Raw genomic sequence first — 23,414 nt, forward strand, 5'->3', positions numbered from 1 at the left:
AAGCGACAGGCTTACTGTTTTCGGCGTTATTGTTGAAAAATGCCAGAGCGCTCGCGAAGCCGATAAGGTCAAGGGTCAGCACAAAAAATATGCAGCTATGTAAACGGCTACTATTCCAGCTCCATCGCGTTGCTTTGCAAACGCTCACGGTATTTCCAGCGAGCTGTAGGCGTTGCGAGATCCCCGGGCACACTATTTCGGAATATGACCTTCAGGTCGCCTTTCCTAGGCGAGAAGCAGACAAGAGCAAAAGAGCGTTTATGCATCGCCTCATCTCGTTCGTGAGAGCTGCGAAATAAACCAAGTATACAGCGCCTCTCGCTGCTAAGAATCGTCCGAGCGATCAAAAGACCCGCTAAAAGGTGAAGTTGCGTAATTCTTCCACGGTAAACACTTCCTTTGCGTCTGTCACACATGGCGCATTGCAAAAGGAAACAACTGGACAAGGAGTCAACATAGTGCGGCCACCGTACGAAATTTGGAACTTCAAACGCGAGTCAAGCGCCGCTCTGCAAGCCTTACAATGACTACCTGTCGCCTAGCGTAAATACATCTAACAATAAATTACATTTAAAAAACTAAAAATGCTTTTGTATATGCCTAACAGAGGGCGCGACCATCGGTAAGTAGTCAAAAAAGGCTGCATAGATTGTTTACAAATTGATGTTGGAAGTGCGTTTCTAGTTACTTTATTCAGTGAGCGGAAGGGGGCTGGGATGCACGCCGACCAATGGCGTGCCGACGCGGTCCGTCACGTGACGACCCATCACACATGGCGTTTGCGATCATGGAGGCAGTCCATGGCCGTCGGCCCTTGCGCACCGCCGCGGTCGTCTTCGGGCGACCCGAGGTCGTCGATTAAGCACTCATGGAGTTACGGCTCCACAGCCCCGCCGGTGCCGAGCCGGCGGTCTACCCCTGGCCGCTCTCCACCTCGGTGAGTACCTTATAGTGAGAGCAAAAATAGCGTGTGAACGAGGGGTAGTAGCCCTTCTTTCTACTGCACTTCGGGTCCCATTGGAGGCTTAGGCCTAAGCTCGTTTCCGAGCTCCGATACTGGGAAAGGAGCGTCGTGGATACGTGCCCGCCTGCACGTCGTAGCGTTGGGCTTCAATTTTGCGCATGCCGACGTGAGCAATTACCTGTCGTCTCATCGGCTTGTTTCAGACTGCCTGCGAGAGCTCTGCGGGCACGACGAGATGATGCCCGTGTCTTATGTGTGTGTGTGTTTTTTTCTCTCTCTGCCCCATTCGCAGGACAAGCATGACGGTGCCATCGAAATCGTCGAGACAATACGGTGAGTCCTTCAGCGGGCGAATCATCGGTGCTCGATCCAAAGTTCGCAATGCTGTCGTCACCTCACCTATTTATCGCTCGGTTTCCGTGTGCTGCCTTCTACGCCAGCAGTGTGCGGATCGGCTTGCTCGCGCGCGCGTGTGTGCGTGCGTGCGAACTTTCAGCAATGTGCACAGCTTGTGTGCGTGGAGTGGTGGTAGTCGCACATCACCGCGACTCGCGCAGGTGATTGACTTCACGCGTGGCTTGCTCCAGGCAGTACACGAACGTAGCTCTTGGTAACGCTGCAACAGGCGACATTTGCACCTGTCCTCGTTCGTTCGTCGCCGATCGTAAAGAAAAGTGTCTTTTCGTCTGTGACGATACACTGTTGCGCGCAGCAACTTGGCGCACGCCGGCCTTCCAATTTTGTTTTGTTCTTATCGTTGTGCGGCGTCGCTCACGTATCTGCTCGGGCGCACCTGCCCGTAAAGCCGAGTGCAGCGTAAATTACGGCAGATGTGTGATTCGTTGCTTGCATGCGGCGGCATTGTTCCCGGCGGAGCTTTCTGACGGGGTGTTGAGAACTCGATTCGCGTTCGATAGTGGTGTGCTGCTTCGCCTGTGGCCCGCACGGAACCTGTTAAAACCGCCCAGAGAGCGAGCGTCGCGGATCTCTGCTTTTCCGTCGCCTCGCAGAAGTGCAAAAAGCCTTCTTTTTTCCATCGCCTCGCAAAAGTACAAAAGTGTTCTTTCTTTTTCTTTTTTCTTTCTTTTTCGTTCATTGTGCCGTCGTCGATGTCGTCGTCCTCTTGTGCAATGGTGTCGTGGAGAAATGGTTGATCGTCCGATTGTTTTGGTTTTGACTTCACGGTCCGAGTTCAGTTTCTCGTGTTACTGTGCAGACGTGCGTGTCGCGTTCGTACCTATTTCAAGCGTCTCGGCTAAGCTGTTGTTTTATGCGCTTGTTCATTTCCTAGCGAACGCTGACGTGTGCGATAGTTGCTGGGGGGCATGAATACTAATTGCCTGCAAATGTCGATACATCTGGAGCCGACATTTCGGTGCAGTTAAAAGAAAGAACCGCAGGCACTTGGCGATATTGCGTGAAAAAAAAAAGTAAACGTGCATATTTTATTGGTATAGCACGTGCAGTTAATTGTAGGACGTGATCGTTTGAGAATTCTGATCAGCATTACTTCACGCAACGTTGTTCTTGATTCTGTCGCAATAAAATTAACAGGAATGGCTTCTTTTCAGACTTATGTATGCGCATTTCGACAGTGAAACATGTATCGAAAGATTCAACTTTTGTGCCTATGTGTCTCGCATAAATGTCACCAATCTGAAAACCAAGGTCCTGGTCTTATCAGAAAGGTCATTTACATTTGCTGGCTGCATTACGCATACCATTGTATGCCTTCTTTTTCTTTCACGCATTTTTTGTTTATAATGCTGTTGTAACAGTAATGGCATCAGAGGCTCTATCATTTCGTGGTGTCATTGACACTTGCGTGAATGAGGAAGCCATCCAGACTACAAAGGTCTGTGCTGATATTTAGACGTGCTACTAGTTGATTTTTATTTCACCACAATGCATATCTGATGTGTCTTGCATAAAATCAAGACTTGTATCTGTCAGGTGTACTTCAAGGCAGTGCCTGATGTACATTTGTCTCTGTTTAATTCTTGGTTTTGTTGCCCTTCAGGCATAATTCTATTTACTTCACTTGCGTGGGTGCATTTGGCTATAATTGCATGTGCACATTGGATACTTCTTATTTTTATTTGTAGTACTTCCTGCTTTTTCTGACTAAGCTGATCTGCAAGGTGTGTGCAGATGTCAGCAAAAAAGCAGTTCAAGACTTGCTTCAAATCTTCAGCCCACTACTTAAATCTAGAGTCCCCTGTCAAGTTTTGTTTGTTTTATGAGGGAAATTAGAGGTTTGGGTTGTCAGGTGCCCAAAATTCTGGACATTCTGGTAACTTTCACTAACAAATAGCACAGGCAATTATCGCCTTTTTGGACAAATATTTATACAGGCGTGTGAACAGTGTATTTTGTATTTTCAGCCTTTCTTGATGTCCGCTTTTGTTGAGCCCTTGAACGTACCTTAGTTGGGAAAGAATCCTTTTAATGTCACAGCTACCGTCTGCAAATGTGGCTTGTAAGAAGGCCACACCGTTTTCTTCACTGAAGGCCGGCCAGCATTGAACATATTGTATAGTATATCGTTCCTTGCTAGACTATTGAGTGATAATGAAGCATATGTGAGTAATAATAATAATATAAATCTTGACCACTTGTTCATACTAAGTGGGGAATGTTCATTGGCTTTGTAAAACCTGCTATTCTTGCCCTTTACGAAGGGTTGGAACTTCAAGGAGAAATCATGTTTGACCAGATTTTAATAAAACTTGTGTAGGTTGAAAAAAAATCAATTATTGAATTTCCATTTCGTTTGACATACCTTGTGGGGAAAATTAAAATTGGAACATGTAGACCATTGAGCCAACAGGCATGATTTTCTAGAAAACATAAGCATTCAGTGTTTTTGGTCTGGGAGGTGAGGTGTGTAAAGCAGCAGCTGGTTATGGTATTCATGGTAAGGGTTGTAACAGTGCAACCAAGACAAGGGCAACAGAAGGATTAAAACGACGACACAGCGCTGTTACAACCCTTACCATGAATCCCAACCAACTGGCCCAACTTGCTGTTCTGATGGTTGTGGTATGTTGACAAAAGAATATTGGTGGTGCATCGGTTAACAATTATAAATAAATGTGATTGGACATGAGTCCTCCTCTACAGCTTACCTCATAATGAGATAGTGGTTCTGGCACGTATTACCCTAGAATTTACTCGATTATTGTTTTGCTTTTTTAACCTTGGATAGTCAGTGTGTCATTAAGTCAGTTCAATCTTTTCTTTTAAATAGTTTTAAAGCAAATAACTGCTTTGCCTCTTTCACCGATTTTCATGGTTTGTTGGTGGTTGAACTTGGAATAATTTTGTTCGTTTGGACCATTCGTTTACATTGACAAAGTGATTGTCAATGGTTTCTGCTTAATTTTTTTCAATAATTTGGTTTACGAGAAAACTTAATGCTGTAAAGCAACTAGCAAGCTGTGAGAAATTCTGTGCCTAGGGATTCCAGATTAATTTGGACCACCTGTAGTTTTTCTAAAGTACAGTGTGACACATTTTCCAAGCTGTAGCTCTCCCACTTGCTTCTTGCTTGTAAATTGATGATAGTAAAGGCTAAACCCCATTAGCTCGATTTTGTGCGCGACGGATCGGGCCGTCGCTTGAACAGATCGCTCGGTCTTGTCGCGCGATCGCTCGGTTTTGCAAATCTAGAATCCGTCGCTCGTCGCCCGAATGTGCTGTGAGCGACTAGCCAATAGTAGGCAGCCAGAACAGGATGTACATTAATGACGTACTACCGGTTTGCGCACATGCGCGCTTCTCAGTATACAAACGGAACGAGCAAACTACCAAATTTTGATATGTAAACAAAATAAGCCTATTGCAAGGCCTTCAGAAGACTTTACGTTACTTCGTACAGCCAAACAAATTAACTTAAACAATTATGGCAAGTGCCACGCCAGGTTTGGCGCTAACTCGATCCCCTCATACCGGCAACACTGGAGAGCTGTCGCGCGAAGCGGTCGCTCGCTTGGAGTTTGACTTCTGGGCGACCAGCGAACGCGACAGCCATCTCTAGCGCGTCGCTTGTCGCTGTCGCGCAAGAAATCGCTTGCATGGGGTTTATACTTAAGTACAAAGGGTGAGAAATGCTTATAAAATAAGTTAATAATTTGACACTAAAGTGGGATGTCCACCATGAGGAGAAAACCTAGAATTTGGGGGAATTGGTCAGTGCTGGAAAAGAAATTCAGAAAATAAAGAAAATTCTTACCATGCTTGCTTTGAACTGGTGAAGTTGGGTACCCACAGTGGTTATGGCAAAGCTAGAAATATGTGAGTAGGAAGCACAGTTTTCAAGTGAACCTATGAAATCTGCAGATAAGGGTGTCCTTTGCTGGTTCTGTGAGTGTGAGTCTGGCCGGGTGGCCGAAATGTTGCATAACGCTGGATTCAGTCAAATCTGACAGTGCATCTCACCTGATTAGCAGCCTAATGGCAGTGGTAGCTGAAAATTATGGTCTGACATAGTAACTTGGCAGGTTATAAATTACCATTTCTTTCTTGCAGCTGAGCCTGTGGTGTCCCAGAAAGCTGGGGAATATTGATAAACATATTTCAGGGAAACCATGGAATTTAAAAGTGCCAATGTAGTAGACAAAATGCGAAGTTGTCTTGAAGTGTCATAACCAGCATCATCAATTTAATAATACTCTGCTTTCATCATCACATCGTTAACGTCATCCTTCTGTAGTACAGACGGTGTAGGAGTGTCAGGGACAATATTTGGCCACGTGACTTCATTACATTTGTATACGTGTTCCCGTAAACATGCAGACAGTGGCGGCGATTCAAACGCAATAATCGGCCTCCACGGCGGCTGGCACTTCTTGCAGCACAAGCGAGCGTTGGGTGATTGCTGGGGGGGGGGGGATTCAGTCACAATGCTTCACAAATTCCCTCGCTTTCATTGCGCACCATAGTGCATAAGTTCGGTGTCCCCAGCACCCACCGGTGGCACAAAAAGCACCGGCCACCTTGTGGCCCGATTATTGCGTTTGAATCACTGAGCACTTTACGTTAGCTTAAGCTATCTCCATAAAAACAACGTTTAAACTCTCTTGCTTCACTTTGCACTACGTGAAGCTGAGCGAGAGAGATGAAAAGCAGAAAGATCAACCAGAATAATTGTTCAGTTGGTTACTCTGCAGTGGGGAAAACGGAAAAGATAGAAAAGATAGGTGAAAGATATGAAAAGATTCTGTCCACACAAGCAGGAAGAAGGTAAACTGACGACGACTAGTCTTTCGCACAGTTCCAACGCTTTTAAAAGACATGCTTCAACTTCAGCTGACATCAGCAGTCGGAGTGAGGCAACTCAGGCCAGTGTTAGTCCAAGGGAGCTGTTTTCAAGCCTGTGCACCACAACAAGGGTGTTCACACAGAAGGTGCCTAACCATCTCTCTGATGAGTATCAGTGCCTTACACCACTGAGGCAGTCCTTGTAATTCTCTTAAAAAGTAGCATGGACAGAGTTGCACACAGAGCAGAGTGATTTGACTCAGTTTGTGACATTTATAGGGCTTGTTTATGCTCGGTTCCTTGTCTTCTGTGCCATTTCAGGCTTAGATTATACTAGCAGCCCATCCCCAAGTCTTGCCGACTTTTATTTGTCTGCTGTGGTTGTATTCTTTCCATGCCATATTTAAGAAGAATGTTACTTGATTTGCCCACTCCGGTAGTCTACCATGGTCGATTTCCATTTGTTCCTTGTGATACCATTATGTCTGTCTTTTTTATTTGTTTATTTATTTATTTATTTATTTAATACATACTGCAGACCTCAATGTGGTCTAAGCAGGACAGTCACGCATAACAAAAGGCAGATACTTATAAAGCACAATTGTGAAGATTGTAAACATATTTATAACACTATTGAAAACACAATCATAACAAACAACAAAAATGAATATGTAACACTAATGTATTGTACATCACAAAATAAAAAGTCTAATCCACATGCATTTCATAAGGCTCAGTTAGGCAGTTCCAGTCAGATAGTGTATGTGGAAAAAATGAAAACTGAAGCATGTTTATTTTAGGAAAATGTTAAGTTGGAGAATGGGCTCAATGATGTTTTGTATGTCTCATGGACAGAGGAGATAACTAAATTCTGGGGTCAAGGGCGAACTTATGATTTAGAAGGGAATAAAGAAAGTTTAGACGGTTCTTTGTCTATCGTATTTTCAGTGTGTCAATATTTTTGGCTGTCATGAGCTCACCTGGTGAGTTTGTAAGCTTAAATTTAGCATACATAAGCCTTACAGCCGTTCTTTGGATAACTTTTAGTTTATTGATATTAACTTTAGTAAAAGGATCCCATATGACACAAGAATATTATATTTTAGGTATATGTACGTGAAATAAGTGAACTTTAGCTCAGAAAAGTGAATTCCTAAGCTTATGTATTAAAAAACACAACTTGCAGAAGGCATAAAAACAAATGTTGTCTATATGCATGTTCCAGGAAAGATCACTAGTTATTGTAATGCCGTGGAATGTGTAGCTAGCTGCTGATCTGTTTTAGTGAAGATGAGCCCAGTTTATAAGTGTAATTAAATGTATTTTTTTTTTTCAGGGCTTGTAGCCATGCTAAGTTCCTTACACCATTTCATTATTATTATTATTATTATTATTATTATTATTATTATTATTATTATTGAGATGAGTTCAGTTTATTCTGATCAATAGTACAAGTAATTTCGTTGAACAACACACAAGCATCAGCACACAGTCTGATTTGTGCTTACTACGTTTACAGTATCATTTACATAAAGTAAAAACAACAGAGACCACGGAATGCTGCCCTGGGGCACACCTGATGTTACAGGAAGACTGCTTGAATCAGTTCCCTCCACTGAAACGCGCTCATTCAGTTCGGTCAATCTCCAATCTATGCAGTTAGTATATCGGGCAGAGTAATAGCTTTGGGATTTGAAATTAGCTTTTGATCCATTGCCCTGTCGAATGCCTTACTAAAATCTTAAGAATATGCCATCAGTTTGATCATTCTTATTCAGAGCATCTGCAAATGCATGAATTATTGTAATTAACTGCATTACAGTCGAATAACCTTTCCTAAATCTATGTTGGAGGTTTGTCAATATAGAGTTTCTTTTTTTTTTTTCAAGAAATTGTACAATGTGATTACATGTTCAAGGAGTTTACAAATTGATGTTAATGATACAGGATGGTAATTCTCTAATAATTAATGGTTACCATTCTTAAAGGGACACTAAAGGCAAATATTAAGTCAAGCTAAAGGGATAGTTCAGTGCTTGAGAACTTCTGAAGTGTCTATATTATAGCGAACATAGCTATAGTAATTGAGAAACTGTGGTAAATGCAAGACAAGATTAAACAGTCCCCCGGTACATCTAAGTACTAGCACAATAATGGAGGCACTCCTCAATATAATTATGCGACTAGTACTCAACCACTCACAATAAAAAATAATTGTACTGCATTGTAAGACTAAAGAAAAATGCTACTTGTCCAATCCTATTTGATTTTTTAGAAGAAAACAAAGTTCATTAACGGTACCCTTGACAATGACGCGATCAGTCGAAAAGTTTCGTTTTCTCCACTCTGTGCCGCCTGCTCTTTTGCATTTCAGTGGTTTCATTATCGCATAGTTCTGTACTGGTTTTCCTGGCTCACGAAACTTGCTCGAACTGCAAGTAGCAGCGAATGCCACGTCCATGTGATGTCACGGAATTTCCGAGGGGTCCACGCCGCTTGACCAAGTGCAGCTGCAGCAGCAAATACAACGCTTTGTCTTGGCCCCGTTTCTCCATGGCAGCGTGTTTGCATTTTGAGGAGGAAACCGTAGCTCCATCTGTCAGGCACCGTTTTACTGACCGAGGGAAGCGAAAGGCTGTGATGACATATGCAATGTCACCACTCTTATGCCTCGCCTTTTGTGCGACTACCTGCCCCATCGGACACAGCGCGACTCCGGCCTGTAGCAGCTTCGTGGTGCAGTCGTGGGCTCGAAGCCCCAACAGTACTTCCAAGTGTTTCTGAAATCGTACACGGCAGAATTTGTGTGCTTCGTGCTGTCGAAGAAAGGGAAGGAGTTCGGATTCTGTACCACGTGGGCCTGTGATGTGAACATCTCGCGTGGCGGCAAGTCTGACATCAAGGTCCGCATCGCTTCAAAAAAGCATCAGCAATACGTGCGAGCCGCGAACAGCCAGCCAAGCCGAGCAAGTTTTGTACGCAGTGACGATGACCTCGATGGGATTCGTGCAGACTGCCTCTCCACAGCGATTTTAGTTGGACACAACATCACGCTGAGTGTTAGCGATCATGCCGGACCGTTTTTCTGGAAGATGTTCTCCAAGTGCGAAGAAGCAAAACTCTATGCCTATGGACGAACAAAGACGACGTCAACTGTTCAGGAAATTGCCGCCAATGCAGAGACTCCATTTCTGGATGCCCTTAAACAGCAAGTATTTTCGATCACTGTGGATTGCAGTAACAATAGGGATACGCAGCTTTACCCTATTGTTGCGACATATTTCCTTAAAGGGACACTAAAGGTTACCAGAAACTCAAGTTAAAGTGGTAGAGCAATGTTCTAGAACGTCTAAGGCGTCGATATAATCGCGAACAGAGCTTTAGTAACCGAGAAATTGAGGTAAATGCATGACACGATTTGAGACCCCCCAGCGACATTCCGGTACTAGCCCGATGACGAAAGCACTCCTCATAATTTGTGTTACTAATACTCAACTACTCGTATTAAAAATATCATTTCATTTGATTATAAGATGGAAAAAAATGCTACTTGTCTACGTCTATTCGATTCTAAGAAAAAATAATATTTTGAGGTTACCCTTCAGTAATATGGGTGTTCGAAAGGTTTCGTTTTCGCTCGACTCTGCGCCGCGCACGCTTTGGAGTTTCAGTAGTTTCGTTAACGCGTCGTGCTGTGAGGGTTCTGCTGGCTCGCGAAAGTTTCATTTGGAACAAGCAGCGAGAATGCCACGTCCATGTGATGTCGTGGGAAGCCCTCGTTGCTTTCCCGCTCCGGAGAGCCGGTGTCGAGGCCGCCGTCGTAGTACGCAATGACTCCGGCAGTGCGAGCCCTCAGCAGCAGGTCGCGCTCGTCGGTGTTCAAATCGCTGAAGTTGAGCCCACCATCGCGAGCCAATCTGTCGGTGTCAGGGTCCATTGCGACGAGCGTCGAAGTTTGCGTCATAAAATGAAGTACCAGCTTATGGGCGTCTTGCGCTGGAGTTTGAGGTATAGTAGCGGCGCCTGGTGGCGGTGCGGGAAACGACATTTGGGTCGTGCCAGCTTGGGTCGTATTGAGCCCTGGCTGTGGCGAAGCACGTTTCTAGGCCGAGTTTTGCGTCAATTCGCACTTTTTTATGCCCTGTTGCAAGTGCGAAAAGGCTCGTCACTTCTCACAGACCACGCTGCGAGCTCGCCGCAGCCTATAGTTTAACGAAAACGGACTCTCCGTGTGCCGTGGGACATAATGTGGGACGCAATTCGTTTCTCCTTCCGCTAGCCACCATACTCCCGCTTTCGCTCTGCTGTCGGCTCTGTCTTGGCTCTGTTTCTGGCCGCGCGTTTGCGTTTTGCGCAGAAAAGCCGTAGCGCCGTCTGCGGACGCCGTTCTACTCACCGATGGCGCAACGTCACTATGAGACCATGATGTCAGTACTCCTCGATCGGAGGGTGGGCGATTTGAACTGCGCTAGAGGTACGCGGGCGCTTCAGAACGCATTTTCTCTTAAAATAAGTCTCTCCTTGGCACGAAACAAGCGTTTCGAGGTTTCTGTGATGGTATTTCAACAGTCCACGTTGACTTAATAGTAACCTTTAGTGTCCCTTTAAAGAAACGAGTAGAGTCGAAAGCCGCCTTCTTTGCCTTGGGACAATCCAAGGGAAAGCGACGGGTCACAAGATTGCAAATTTGGTTAGATGAAGCCTCAGAATTTACCTGTTGGAAACCTGTTGGCTATGTGTCGGACAATTCCAATAACATGATCAGCAAGAAAAACAGCGTTTCTACTGTATTCAGAGAGGCTCAACCAGGTTTCATAGGGGTTGGTTGCCCGTGCCATCTCATCAACTTGGCCACCCAAAAAGGAGCTTCATGTTTTCCTGTAAATGTTGATGAGGCTTTGGTTGGCATTTTTTTTTACCTAGAAAAAAGCTCAAGGCGGAAAGATTGACTTAAAAAGTTCCAAAAAATGCCCGACGCCCAGGTCAGAAAGATGTTGAAGCATTCGCAGACACCTTGGCTGCCGTTGGGAAAGTGTTTGTCTAGGCTGCTCGACCAGTGGAAACCATTACTCAGCTTTTTTTTTTATTCGAAACAAAGCAGTGCAACAAGCAGAGCTTGTTTTTGGAGTCATACCAAATTAGTAGTTGTACCAATCAGTAGTCGTACCAAATTAGTATGAAGTATGAGTCCTTTGCCTTGCAGTGGGCGTAACCAGGCTGATGATCATGATGACCAAATTCCGATTACTTCCTCACAAACCCCCAAGAATCTTGCATTGGCCCCAAAGTCTGCTACACATCTTCACAAAACTGCTGCAGGCCTCGGGCAAAAAAAGCACTTACGTCGATGAACGCTCGCTAAAGAGGAAAGAAGCTCATTCTGGAACTCACGCAAAAAAACTGAAACTTCATACCAAGAATTCTGGGGAAGCCAGTCACAGGACCCGTGAGGAGCGGCTGTTTTATTTTTTGTCATCAGAGCTAAGCAGGGCATGCTGTCTTTTTCTCCAAAATGTTATACCGCTTTTCGAGAAGGCAAACTGCCTTCTTCAGGCACAGGCTCCTCAGATTCATGTACTGAGGGGCCTCTTGAACCGCCTTTTCGAGGATCTCCTGATTAGATTTGTGTGCCCAGGTGTTGTCAAGGCATGTCATTCATTGCTGGAAGTTGACTATGGAGCTGCAGAGAACCAGAAAGGTGATGAAGACATAGTCATTGGCAGCACAACCTACTCTGTGGTTGAGATACTGAGCTGCATTGAGAGGGAGCAGTTCTCTGCTGTACGTATGTACTTTACAGAAGCATGCAATTACACTCGCCACAAATTCCCGCTAGAAGATGTCAATCTCAATATGGCTGAAGTTGCCCAAATAAAAGCTCTGGAAACTGCTTTATTCAACGGCATACATAATTTTATTATGGCGTTCCCTGCTATCCTACCCCAGCAGAGTGGCAAATCAAAAGAAGGAGCAATCGTCGACGCATTTGAAGTCGTGTTTGCCAACTTGCAAGCATATCAGTTTCCAGTCGACATATTGAATGAGCCAAGGTGTGACGTGCAGCGGTTGCAATTAGGAGGCGTTCAAAGTGTTGGCGGGTCGCTCAGGTTCCACAAAATTTCAATGGTTATGCTGGGTATTCTCTCCATTCCCCGCTGCAGTGCTGAATGTGAGAGAATATTCAACACTGTGAACAAAACTAGGAGTTTCGCTCATCTGTGTGTAAGAAAACATTAGAAAGTCTGCTGATGGTCAAGGGGCACCAGAGTAGTACTTGCTTTAAGCAAACCTACACGGAGAAGTTTCTGAAGCAGGCAAAGTCAGCAACAGCAGAATCATTGTAGAAATAAATTGTGCCCCAGTGGAGATTTCGCTCTTTGCTCTCCAAGACACGGATTTCACTTGTGGTTGTGAAAACGTAAGCTTGTTGCAAAAAGCAAATCCCTTAAAAAAGAAAGTGCTGCCGCACAACCCCCCCCCCCCGCCCTCCCCCCTCCCTAACACGATAGTTTTACGAATTTCCAAATCTTCAGGTTGGCAGTTGTGCATTTTAGAATTCTGCGCATTTTTAATGCAACTAATGTCGTGATCATGGTAGCTGCAGTGTATGCAGCAAGTTTGCGGCAGTAATATAATAAAATATTTAGCTGGGGAAGGGGAAAAGTGGAAATGGAAACTTAACAGCCATATTTCAGGTGGGAAAACTACTTTAGAAGTGTGTGTGTGTGTGGCTGTAATTAAGAGTGGTGTGGGAGGGGGCTTCATTGCGCGCGGTTAGTTTTAATGCCACCAAGTATATCCATGTAGCACCAGGTGAATGGCACTAGTGGGCACTAAAATAATAATTCCAGCTGCATTTGGTGAATCACCCTTCTACAGTACCAGAAAATCCTCTCGCGCGCCGCGATAAGACACCTGGAAAGAAGGAAAGCCAGGTGGCGACTCCGCCGTGGAGTTCCCGCACCTGCTTGCTGTGACGTCATTGATTTTGATGGTGTCTGCTAGGGCCAAGTATAGGTTGTTTATCGGTAAAGATTTAATACTTTATGCTCCACGGAAGCCAGATTCCTGAACGTGGCAACGTTTACGAACGTTCTCTGATGCAACGCGGCCCAAATACGACAAAAGATACTTTGAAATTTGTGACGTCACGCTGACGTACTGAAGGGGTTTCAGCGCGAAATTTTAAAATGTGGTAACTTTGAGCTCCATTTTCTCTTACGATCAACCCATTATCACAAGAATTAACAACTAGAGTTTTCAAAGTATACTTTATCAGTCTAAACTGACAGCGTTTATCTTTATAAGTAGTAGTGTTTGTTTTGAAAACATGTATACACGCTTGACAGGAAATACTGCCAGCGGAAGAGGCACAGCGCCTGACTACTGCTCTTTGGTGTTCCTTGAAACATCAAGGCATCAAGCAGTTGATGTCGTGTGTTTCTGTGCCCGTCTGGGCGCGGGTACTAGTTCTGGGCACGCACGGGTGCTAGCCCAAGGTAATCTACAGCACGCACTCCCAACTCGAAACTGCCGCGGCTCTTGGCAACGTCGCCGGCAGCACTGCAGGCAGCGCGTTCTCAATCAAGGAAGTTGCCGTCGCGACTCGTCGCCGCGTCGCCGTTTCTCTTACTGGCGCCAGGAAGTTGACCTTGCGCGATCGCTTTGGTTACCGGTGGTGAGGACGTAACAGGACAAGGAGCACGCATCTAACTGGTTACCTGGATGCTTTTCTTCTCGCGTCCCACACGCGCGCGCTGCCAAAAAAAGAAACATCCTGTTTTCCTCGGACGGCGGCATTCCCGGGGAGTTTTCTCGCGTAGTCTAGAGGCGCGCCTCCGCGTACCTATATACTTTTTTCTCGGAGGTCCGTTTTGCAGAGGGATGCCGTGAGTTCTTTATCACGCCATCCAGTTCTGCAATTTTTCGTTATTTTTTTTTCCTCTTTAACGCGCACGTGGTTGGCGCGTAGTTGTATTCCGGGTTGTGTTGTTACCTGGCGGCAAGTTTCGCAGTAGTTTGTGTTTCTCTGGAGGTACGTAACCCCCCTTGCTTCCGCGATTTCCCGATGGCGCTCGCGGTACGGCGCTCCCGGTTGTCGTTTATTTCGTTCCTCCCCGCGTCCGCTGCCCCCTGCGACCTGGGCGCCACCCCCCACCCCCCTCTGAGCTCCCTTACCGGTTATTTTGATAGCGAATTTCGGGGCATTGCACCTGTCGACCTTGAACTGGTGAAAGCACACGACCTCCTTACCTATGCCAGCCGGCGGAGTGGCGTGTCGTCTGCCCCGCTCCCAGCGGCGCGACTTCTGCTTCGCGTGCGGCTCGCGCGACGTCTGCGCTCGCTGGGGGCCCGCGTCGATTGGTCAGTCCGGGGCGACCGGCACGTCTTTTCCGGCCTGCCGGCGAAAAAGAGGATGTGCGGAGAAAACAATAAGACAAACTGGTCCGCTGCCCTCTTTCTTTCGCGGGCCACGTTCGTTGCACCGCTGGTGGACGCCTGCGCGCACACACCCTTGAGATCGTTGTGCTGCCCGTGAGCCGGAGGGTCGCGTCGTTTGGCGGCGCCGGATGGATTTTTGTTGGACTTTTGGCTTTGCGCCAGTTGCCGGACGCCGCCGCCGTGTTGTCCACATGCTGCTGCCCGTCTCGTGACCGCGCGCGATTTCCCCATCGCCGCTCGAGATACATCACGAGTTCCATCAGTCATGCCAATTGCGGAGCAATTTCACAAGCCATCCTTCATCCGTGGCCACTTTTCGGGCGCCAGCAGATGCAGCCGGCCCCTGTTAGCAACTGAAAGAGATAAACGCGTGTTTATCTGTAGTAATCTGCACTTAACAACCGGAGCCCATTATAGTTGTCGGTTCGCGGAGGCTGCGACATCTGTCATAGGAACATTTATTGTTTTAGCAGTCGAGTCCGCTGTTAAGACCACTATCGCGCGGGACATGTTCGCTTTATCCGAGAGTTCATAAGTAGCGGGATAACCTTAAGGGAGGCAAACATTACTTTGTTTATCCGAAACATGCCAGCAGTAAAATTATTTCTTCACCTTGCACTTGTAACTGCGGTTTCCGGGCCGTTCGGAACCGACAAGCCTTCGTCACCGAGGCCTCCGGCGAAGGCCCGCTGCTTCAAGGATTGTGTATACTGAGCAATTGCGGCTGAAGTGCTCGGATCGTTAGCAGCGCTACTAAGAAAGCAAGGTGGTGAACAAGGCACGTTCAGCAGTGCCAAACAAGCTTGAGGAAGCGTGCAAGCATTTGAAAACTACAAAAAAGCTTGAGTGATTCTTGTCGACTTTGTCATTACTGTCAAAGAAATGGTAACCCAGGAAATTCGTGCTCAGTGGGCCGCGCGCAGTGAACAAATTTGAGCGCGGCGGAACGTGCCGCTGTCTCGGGCCCGCGGTGTGCGCTTGTGCTAGTTCGTTATAACGAATTTCGGTGTCTGGTCGTGTTCGTTATATCTGGCGCGCGGTGCCATCGATCGACGTGCAAATTGTGACGGTCACACTGTCACTCTTTGTTATCCCCGAGTGATCGCTGCAACTAGTTGAAACCGGTTATAAGGGAATTCGGGTGTTCCAAGTAGATCCCTCAGAACGATTATTATATTACCGAAGCGAGGATTGAGACAGGAGACGCACTTCACGTTGGGCACACCACAAACAGAACAAACGAACGCTTCGCCGTTTCGAACGCACCCACATACCTCTGGGAAGTAATTTTCCAGAAACTTGGCCACGTGACATCTGTTAACTTTGCCTTCCAAAAACACTCGTGCCAGTAGAGCTTTTTTTGTGTGTATTTTCACTAGTTATATATTTTTTTTTTTTTTTTGCCTGCACTAAATGCGATAGCAGCGCCACCTCGTCTTCGTGACGTAAGTAAGGCTCTGCAGCTTGCCAGCTGCAATGCTGGACACTTTGGGCGAGGCTGTGCATTTTATCCATGAGTAAAAATTTTCCCGCGCATTGGAAAGGACAAAGGAAGGGAGATGATGATGACAAAATGTATTTATTAAAGGATGGCGCGAAGGCCTATAATGGGGAATAGGAAGAGGAGGGGGGAGGCGTATTCAGAGCCGTCCTAGAAGCTGCGCGTCCTTGGCGAAAGCCAAGAGCGAGTCCAGAATGGCCCTGTCAGAATCCATCGAGCCAGTTGCCGGTCTAATCCACTCCTCGTAGGAGGACACTCGCACCGCCCTCAGGTGGTGGTCCCGCTGTTGAGCGTGTCGCTGGCACTCCCAAAACAGATGGACTGCGGATGGCCGCGTGGCCATGTCGCAGTCAGGGCACTTGTGTGTCGTCTGGAGTAAGGAAGGGAGAAAAAAAAAAGCAAATGGACAGAAAGAACGCTGGTCTTCGACCCCCTGATTTCTTACTGTACGAAAAAGACATTACAACATATGTGACATCAGATAGGGATATAGTCAATGCGCACGCCCATCGCATGCGTAACGCGCAGCCGCTGACAAAGGTAACCAAATTCTTGAAATCGCGATTGACGCTGTGCTTGCGCAGCTGTCGCCTTTTTTATTGCGTAAGGCTTCATGTATCAATCTGCCGTTTTTCATTTCTCTACTTCCCCCGAACACGCCTGTCTTCAAACAGAGGTGTGAAGTGGCATCTTTTGTACAATTATCTACAATATGTACCGACCAGCGTTCCTTCACGTTTTTCACCAAACGCTGGAAAATTTGAAATTATGTCATGGTTCCAACTAGACCAATTTTATGTAAAAATTTGGCGGAGACGCTTAGAACTGCTTACGCGTGGGAATGCGAAACATTACAGTCCTTTTGGTGACGTCTTTATTTTTTATTGCGAAAGCAATACTGCTCGCACTTTCGGCCCATCGGTGGTCGTGGCGCCTCCTTACACAGTTGCGCGTCACGTGACCGTGTGACGTCACGCCAGACCGAGAGACGGGGCCCCAGCTCGCGGCATCGATGGTGGAGGCGAAGCCTTGCGCGCCGCTGCTGCGGCGCTACCGAGAGAGGGCGCTCGCTTGTATGACGTTAGGATGGATAGTTGGGCGTGTTGGTTAAGCATGATCTGAAGTGAACGCGCTAAAATGACGTCATGCTTGTATGACGTCACGCTAGGAGGATAAATTGGGCCACAGCTCGGCTCCTCGCAGTGGTCGGCGCGCTGCCTTGCGCTATGTCGGATGATGTATAGCCATAAGTTTAACAAAGGGCAACCATGTCCACACCATCAGCCGAACCAAGGCGCAGCCAAGGGTATTGCTTTCGCAATCTTCCAGGCTTAACCAAGCTGAGCCGTCAGCCAATTTTTTTCTGCGCGTTCCTTGTATGCGTAAGCTCTCGCCTGCGTTTTAACTGCGACTAATGAAAACGCGCCAAGCGTCTCAACGCTCTTGCTTGCCCGGGAGTAGTACGTAATTCGAAGGACCGCTCAGCGGCGTTCAATTGGTCATTAATGATTTTAAGGCCATAGCGTTAAAGGTCCCCATGTCGCAGAAAATCCAGCGTCGACCGTCGTTTCGGCAAAAATCATTTGGAACCGCGCGTACCGAACCACTCGGGCCCTCCATGTAGCGCAAGGAAGTTACTAATTGAATTTCTCCAGGTAAAATACGTCACAGAAATCGTAAAATACGACTGACACAACCTGCAGGCATGATAGCGTCGGATTGTAATTTGAATATACGAGAAAACATAATCCTGTACCGCGAAAACTCAAAACACAAACCCCTTTTCCAGCGTGTTTCTACCATTCGTAAAGCGGCCGTGGCCTCAGAGATTCGAGCGCGCCGGCGCGCGCGAATCTCAAATGCCATAAAGCGGCGCGCCCGGTACCTTGCAACCATAGAGTTTCTCACAATAATTATTGTACGAAACTCTATGCTTGCAACACCTCCAACTCGCGCTCGCATCCGCCGCATCGCGGCCCTCGCAAAGGGCCGCGTTTCTACCAGCAAAGCTCGCCTTCGTGCATATAGCGTTCGCCGCCAGCGTTTCCCAGCAAACATTATGGTTACATAAGCTGCAGTTGCCGGGAAGCGTGAGAAGCAGTTAGTGATCTTTGCATGCTATCGCGTTCCACTCTTTAAAGGCGAAGCTTAAGCGTCCCCAAACTTTTTATTTTATATACTAGGTGGCGCCACCTCCTGCCCATTGGATGCGCTGCCACCTGCCAAACGACGCACGCTGTAGGTCACACGTTTAGTCAGCCAGATGGCTGTGATGTGACGTGCGCAGTGACACACGCACTACAGGCACACATTTACTCAACCAGAACCGTGGAGCCGCCTTGGCGTCGGGGAAGCGCCTCGAGCTCCGGTGGCACGGGTTCGACACCAGCCAAAACCGAAATTTACCTGATATAATTCTCAAAGCCACTCGTTTACTTCGTCTACAGGAAGCTCCCCGAGAAATTGTCTGACGTCAGTCAGCGTATTTCTCGACATATTTTTACTCTTTGCCGTCGGCCATTTTTGGTACCATCAGTCGGTCGCACCGCCGACTACAACGCCGGGTTTTCGCGTTATGGGGCATATAATGTTTTCGCATTATTTTTTTATTTATTTTTATTTGTACATACTGCAGCCCGTAGGGCTATGGCAGGAGTGGGTGTACGTGCGAGTAAAAATAATTATGATACGCGGAAACGGGAACATAGAAATGGAAAAATGTAAAGGAACTATACATCAGCAATAGCGTTTAAAAATTGAGAAATGGGTGACAAACGAACTTCGGCAGGTAACAAATTCCACTGTTCAATCATGCGGGGGAAAAACTGTATTTTAAAGCGTTGTTGCGTGGATGGAGTGGTCTAATATTAAAGGCATTATAAGCTCTAGTTGAAGTTGGGCAAGCAGGCGTTAAAAGGGAGGGATCTGATAGGTGACAAATAGAGTTCTTATAAGAATAGGAAATCTTCAGAGATTCTATGTGCCGCCGTCTAGAAAGAAACTGGAGGTTTAATTCAGCAAGAGCAGCTGACGGTGAAAAGTCTCGTAAACACGGTAAACAAAACGAATAGCCTTCCTCTAGACGGACTCAGTACAATCAATTTCGCATTGTTTATATGGGTTCCATACGGAAGACGCATATTCTAAAATTGGGCGAATCAGTGTTTTGTATGCTGCTATTTAATGTCCCTCGGAGCAGCAGACAAAGTCCGGCGGATGTAACCAAGTTTTTGTAATCAAGTACTGCGTTGTGGGTGTGCTCGACCTTTGGAACAGCCTGTGTGATTTGCCGGTTTCTCGGTCAGAGCGCTGCGTAACAGGTGTGCTTGGTGAGCTTTTCGTAAAAGAAAAGAAAGTGGGTGGGCGTCTAGCATAATGGGTGGGCGTATAGTCTTGGCAGGGCGGATGCCCATAGACTGTTGTGTTTGCAGTGGCGTCCTCGTGAACTCGTTTCCATCGGGGGCGGAAGACAACGACTCCTCCGCAGGACGCTGCCAGCGGGGGAAGACCCGCGACAAAACGGGCCCGAGATTTGACGGCTGCCATCGGCGTGCCGTAACGCGATTAGATACGTGCGAGCGCCCACTCGGCGAGAAAGTTTCACTTTCGCTTGTCGCCGCTCGGTGGTCGCGTTATCTCGCGGTGGTCGGAAACACGTGTGTGTTTGCACGCGTCGCGTTGGTCTGGCGCCTAATCTGCGATCGAGTGGCACGCACGTTGTAATCGAGCTTCATTGCGTATCGCTGTTTTAAAAGGTCACTGAAGGGGGGAAAAAAAGCTTCTTTCTTTTTTAGCTGCATTAGTAAAACACCCTTCTGCATTGTCGAAAAACTCTTACACTGCGAAAGAGGCTTCACAAGTTATGATGGCGGTAGCGCACAACTGAAACGTGGGACAGAAAAAAAAAGTGTTAGAAGGACATAGCGCTTGCATTCTTGGTCTTTTGTCGCAGTTCTTTGGGTTGTGCGCTGACCGCCATCACGACTGAAATGTTGTTCCGACCAAAATCTATTAACGTTGGTTCCGACTAGCCTAAATCGATAGGCTGAATGACCTGTGACGACGACGCCTCGAAATGTATTCACAAAGAGCCAAGGAACGAACTTGACAAGTTATAAGAACTTTTACTGAACATTTTAATTAAGAACTTTGACCTTCATGTGCTCTTCTAGTAATAAACCTATTACCACAATATTAACGAACATAGAGAATACTTTATCAGTCTAATCTGATTTAAACCCCTTTAGATACCCCTTGGTTTCTTTCTTATGGGCGGTCCCGACTTCAATTTCCGCAAACTATAGATGGTGTGCCCATGTGAATTGCGCGTTCTTGATTGTATGTATTTTGTACTGCTTTCGAAGCCTTACACTCGCAGTCTCGCGTCTAATGGTTATGTATGTTGCGCTGCTTTCCAAGCCCTACACTCGCAATTTCGGGTCTGATAGTTTTTGTGCTGCTTTCTAAGCCTTACGCTCGCAGTCTCGTGTGTAATGGTTTTTTTTTTTTTTTTGTACGGATATCTAAGCCCTTTACTCGCAGTCTCGCATCTAATAGTTATGTATTTTGTGCTGCTTTCTAAGCCTTACGCTCGCATTCTCCATTCTCTCATGTAATAGGTTTTGTACTGTTTTCTAAACCCTAAACTCGCAGTCTCGAGTCTAATAGCTCTTGTACTGCTCTTACGCTCGCAGTCTCGCGTCTAATAGTTTTTGCATTGCTTTCTAAGCCTTACGCTCGCAGTCTCGCGTTTAATAGCTCTTGTACTGCTTTCTAAGCCTTACACTCGCAGTCGCGCGTCTAATAGTTAATTTTGTACATTTTATCCGGCGCGGTAGCTCATGTGGCTAGGACGTACTGCTCCTCAGCGCGAGGTTGCGGGTCCGATTGCCGGCCGCGACAAATCTGATCACCGTTGCACGCTTCAAAGTTGCTGCGCGGGTGTGCACCCCCTTCCCTTGTTACGTCACTGTTTCTGTCCCAGTAATTCAATTTCCAGCTAGCCCCGACGCAAGTAGCAATCAATGCTATGTCGTGAACTTGACTGCAAGATGGCGGCGCCCACGTTTCAAGAATGAATGTACGAACGAATGGGTACAGCCCTTACTGTTATAAAGCTGGCTCTGTGGCCCAAATGTGAAGGAGAGAGGTGGGTAATGATGTCTATAATTTCCACGGTGCGCGTCGTACCGGCCACGAGGAGATATTTTTTTTGCATTCGCCATTTTTCGTGTCTTCGGCCCGTCGAAGAAAATCTGCCGCAGGCGCGTCTCATCGCGCCCAGCTACCCTGTCTCGGCGTACGTGAGGCACGATCGTCAAATCGAGCGCCGCTTTTCTTTCTCCGTCGGTCCGATGATCGCGCGGGACGAGGGGCGGCTGCGGAAGGGATCGTCTGTCGGCGTCAGGCATTCCGTCGACCTTGGCCCTCCCCCACTTCTTTTGACGTCGTTCGTGTTTGTTTTCTCTCTGTTGTTTTCCGCATCCGTACCCATTTTTTTTTTTTTTTTTTTTCTGCCGTTCGCGGGCACCGCGTCATTTTCGAGCGCTACCTTTTCCGTCGTCGATCCTTCGGTCCATGTTTCCGTGTCTGCGTGCGTGCGCGCAATCTGTGTGCGAGTTAAGGTTGTGGGGTTTTTGTTGTGCTTGATGCCTGACCTTGAATTATTCGTTTATTGGTGGATTTACGAGCAGGCGTATCGATAGAAGGGGTAGATTGGATGGTTGTACCGATCTCGTGTCGATATATGGACGGATTGGATTGAATGGATCGATAGATCGAGCAAATTCAACGTCCTAAAGCAATGCATGGGCTAGGGAAAGAAAAAAAAAGCCATTGTAGTGCTCCTGCTTATTTCTGCGCGTCGCCCTTGTCCGATTGTGGCCGGGAATTGAACCCTGAACCTCGTGACGAGCACCAGAACGCCATTGCCACTGAACCACCATTGCCATGGCACCAAACATAGTCATCCATTGTCTCCACCTGCCTTGGCGCCTTCCTTTCGTTTCGGGAGCCAAACCTGCAGATCCATTTTATTCACCCCCTCCCCCCATCCCACCCCTTCCAATGGTGGGGGTGGAGATCCAAAGGTTGTGCACTGGGAAGTCTCGCGTTTGAATTAGTAAAGGCAAGGCGCACAAGACCAGGACTCGAGAAGGACGCAGACAACAGGATGCCGGTCCTGTCGTTTGTGTTTTTCTTCTTGAGTCCTGGTCTTCTGCGCCTTGCCTTTACTAATCCAAGCATGAACCAACTAGCCCAAGCAAGAGTTTTACTTAAGTCTCATGTGTTTTATTATTATTATTATTATTATTATTACTTTGATTTTTTTTTCTTTTCCATCCGTGGCGAGCACTTGTGCACTGTGATTTGGCACTTGCAATTTCGAGTTTGGATTCATGCACGCGAAGCCGCCATGCCGACAAAAAAAAATGTGCGAGTATTGAACGGTAGTATTCGATGGGCTTCCTGCAGTTTCGGAATAGTTCTGCATGGTAAGTTAACTTGCGGAAGCAGTAGAATGAAACATTCATGGTTGTTCGTGCCTCTTCTCATCTTCTGCTCGATTGTTGATAACAGTGGAAACGAGAAAAAAAGAAAGCCAGCAATAACGAGAGAATGCGATAAATAAAGGTAACGAAGGAACAAAGAGGACAAATTCTGGTCTAGAAATGAAGAATTACTTTGCCACTCTCATAAAATGGTGTGAAGCTTTTACCGTTGCCACTGTCAGTTTGTATGCAGGTGTGGTGTTCTTGCATGCAAGCCTTCTTTTTTTATTTTATTGTGCTTGAGGTATTTGCGGAGTGAAGCAGGGACTCCTTTAAAGCGAGGTAGACTTATCTCAGTTTTTTTGCCGTGCTTCATGTCAATAAGCCTAGAGGGTACTGAAGGGCCTTCACGGCTTTTTGACCACTTGATGTGATTGTGCGAACATGAAAACCTTCAAACATAGAGCCGGTAACACTAGCTCTGGTTAGGCCTCGAATAAGATTGCCTTTTGGCAGATTGGGACATTTCTAAACTGTATCGAAGTCTGCGAATATTTCATGGATTTAAAGGTCTAGAAAACCCATGCTGAAACATATGGTATGCATATCAGAAAGCTAGGTGGTGAGAGTTGGTTACAGTATTGCTGGAACTTTATTTTAGTCTTTGGGCCCAGAACGAGAGCATTGATACGTTTGTTTCTTCTGCCTGGCACGATTGCCATATTTTGCTTCTATGACCCTGTGCCATGCCATG

At 46.7% G+C, this 23,414-nt stretch overlaps 1 protein-coding gene across 4 annotated transcripts in view; it reads left to right on the forward strand.

The window, feature by feature from the left end:
• Positions 1–714: 714 nt before the first annotated feature.
• Positions 715–23,414, forward strand: part of gpp (DOT1 like histone lysine methyltransferase grappa) — a 64,815-nt gene continuing 42,115 nt past the window's right edge. For 3 of the 4 annotated variants that reach the window (XM_050168248.3, XM_050168251.3, XM_050168250.3), the window contains exons 1-2: positions 715–937; positions 1,257–1,297. In XM_050168248.3, the coding sequence (XP_050024205.2) occupies positions 869–937; positions 1,257–1,297 (110 nt within the window). In that variant the 5' untranslated portion in view covers positions 715–868. The remainder of the gene's footprint in view (positions 938–1,256; positions 1,298–23,414) is intronic. The other variant, XM_050168252.3, reaches the window with a different exon arrangement.

Source organism: Dermacentor andersoni, chromosome 11 (genome assembly GCF_023375885.2).
Source record: "Dermacentor andersoni chromosome 11, qqDerAnde1_hic_scaffold, whole genome shotgun sequence".
NCBI lineage: Eukaryota > Metazoa > Arthropoda > Arachnida > Ixodida > Ixodidae > Dermacentor > Dermacentor andersoni.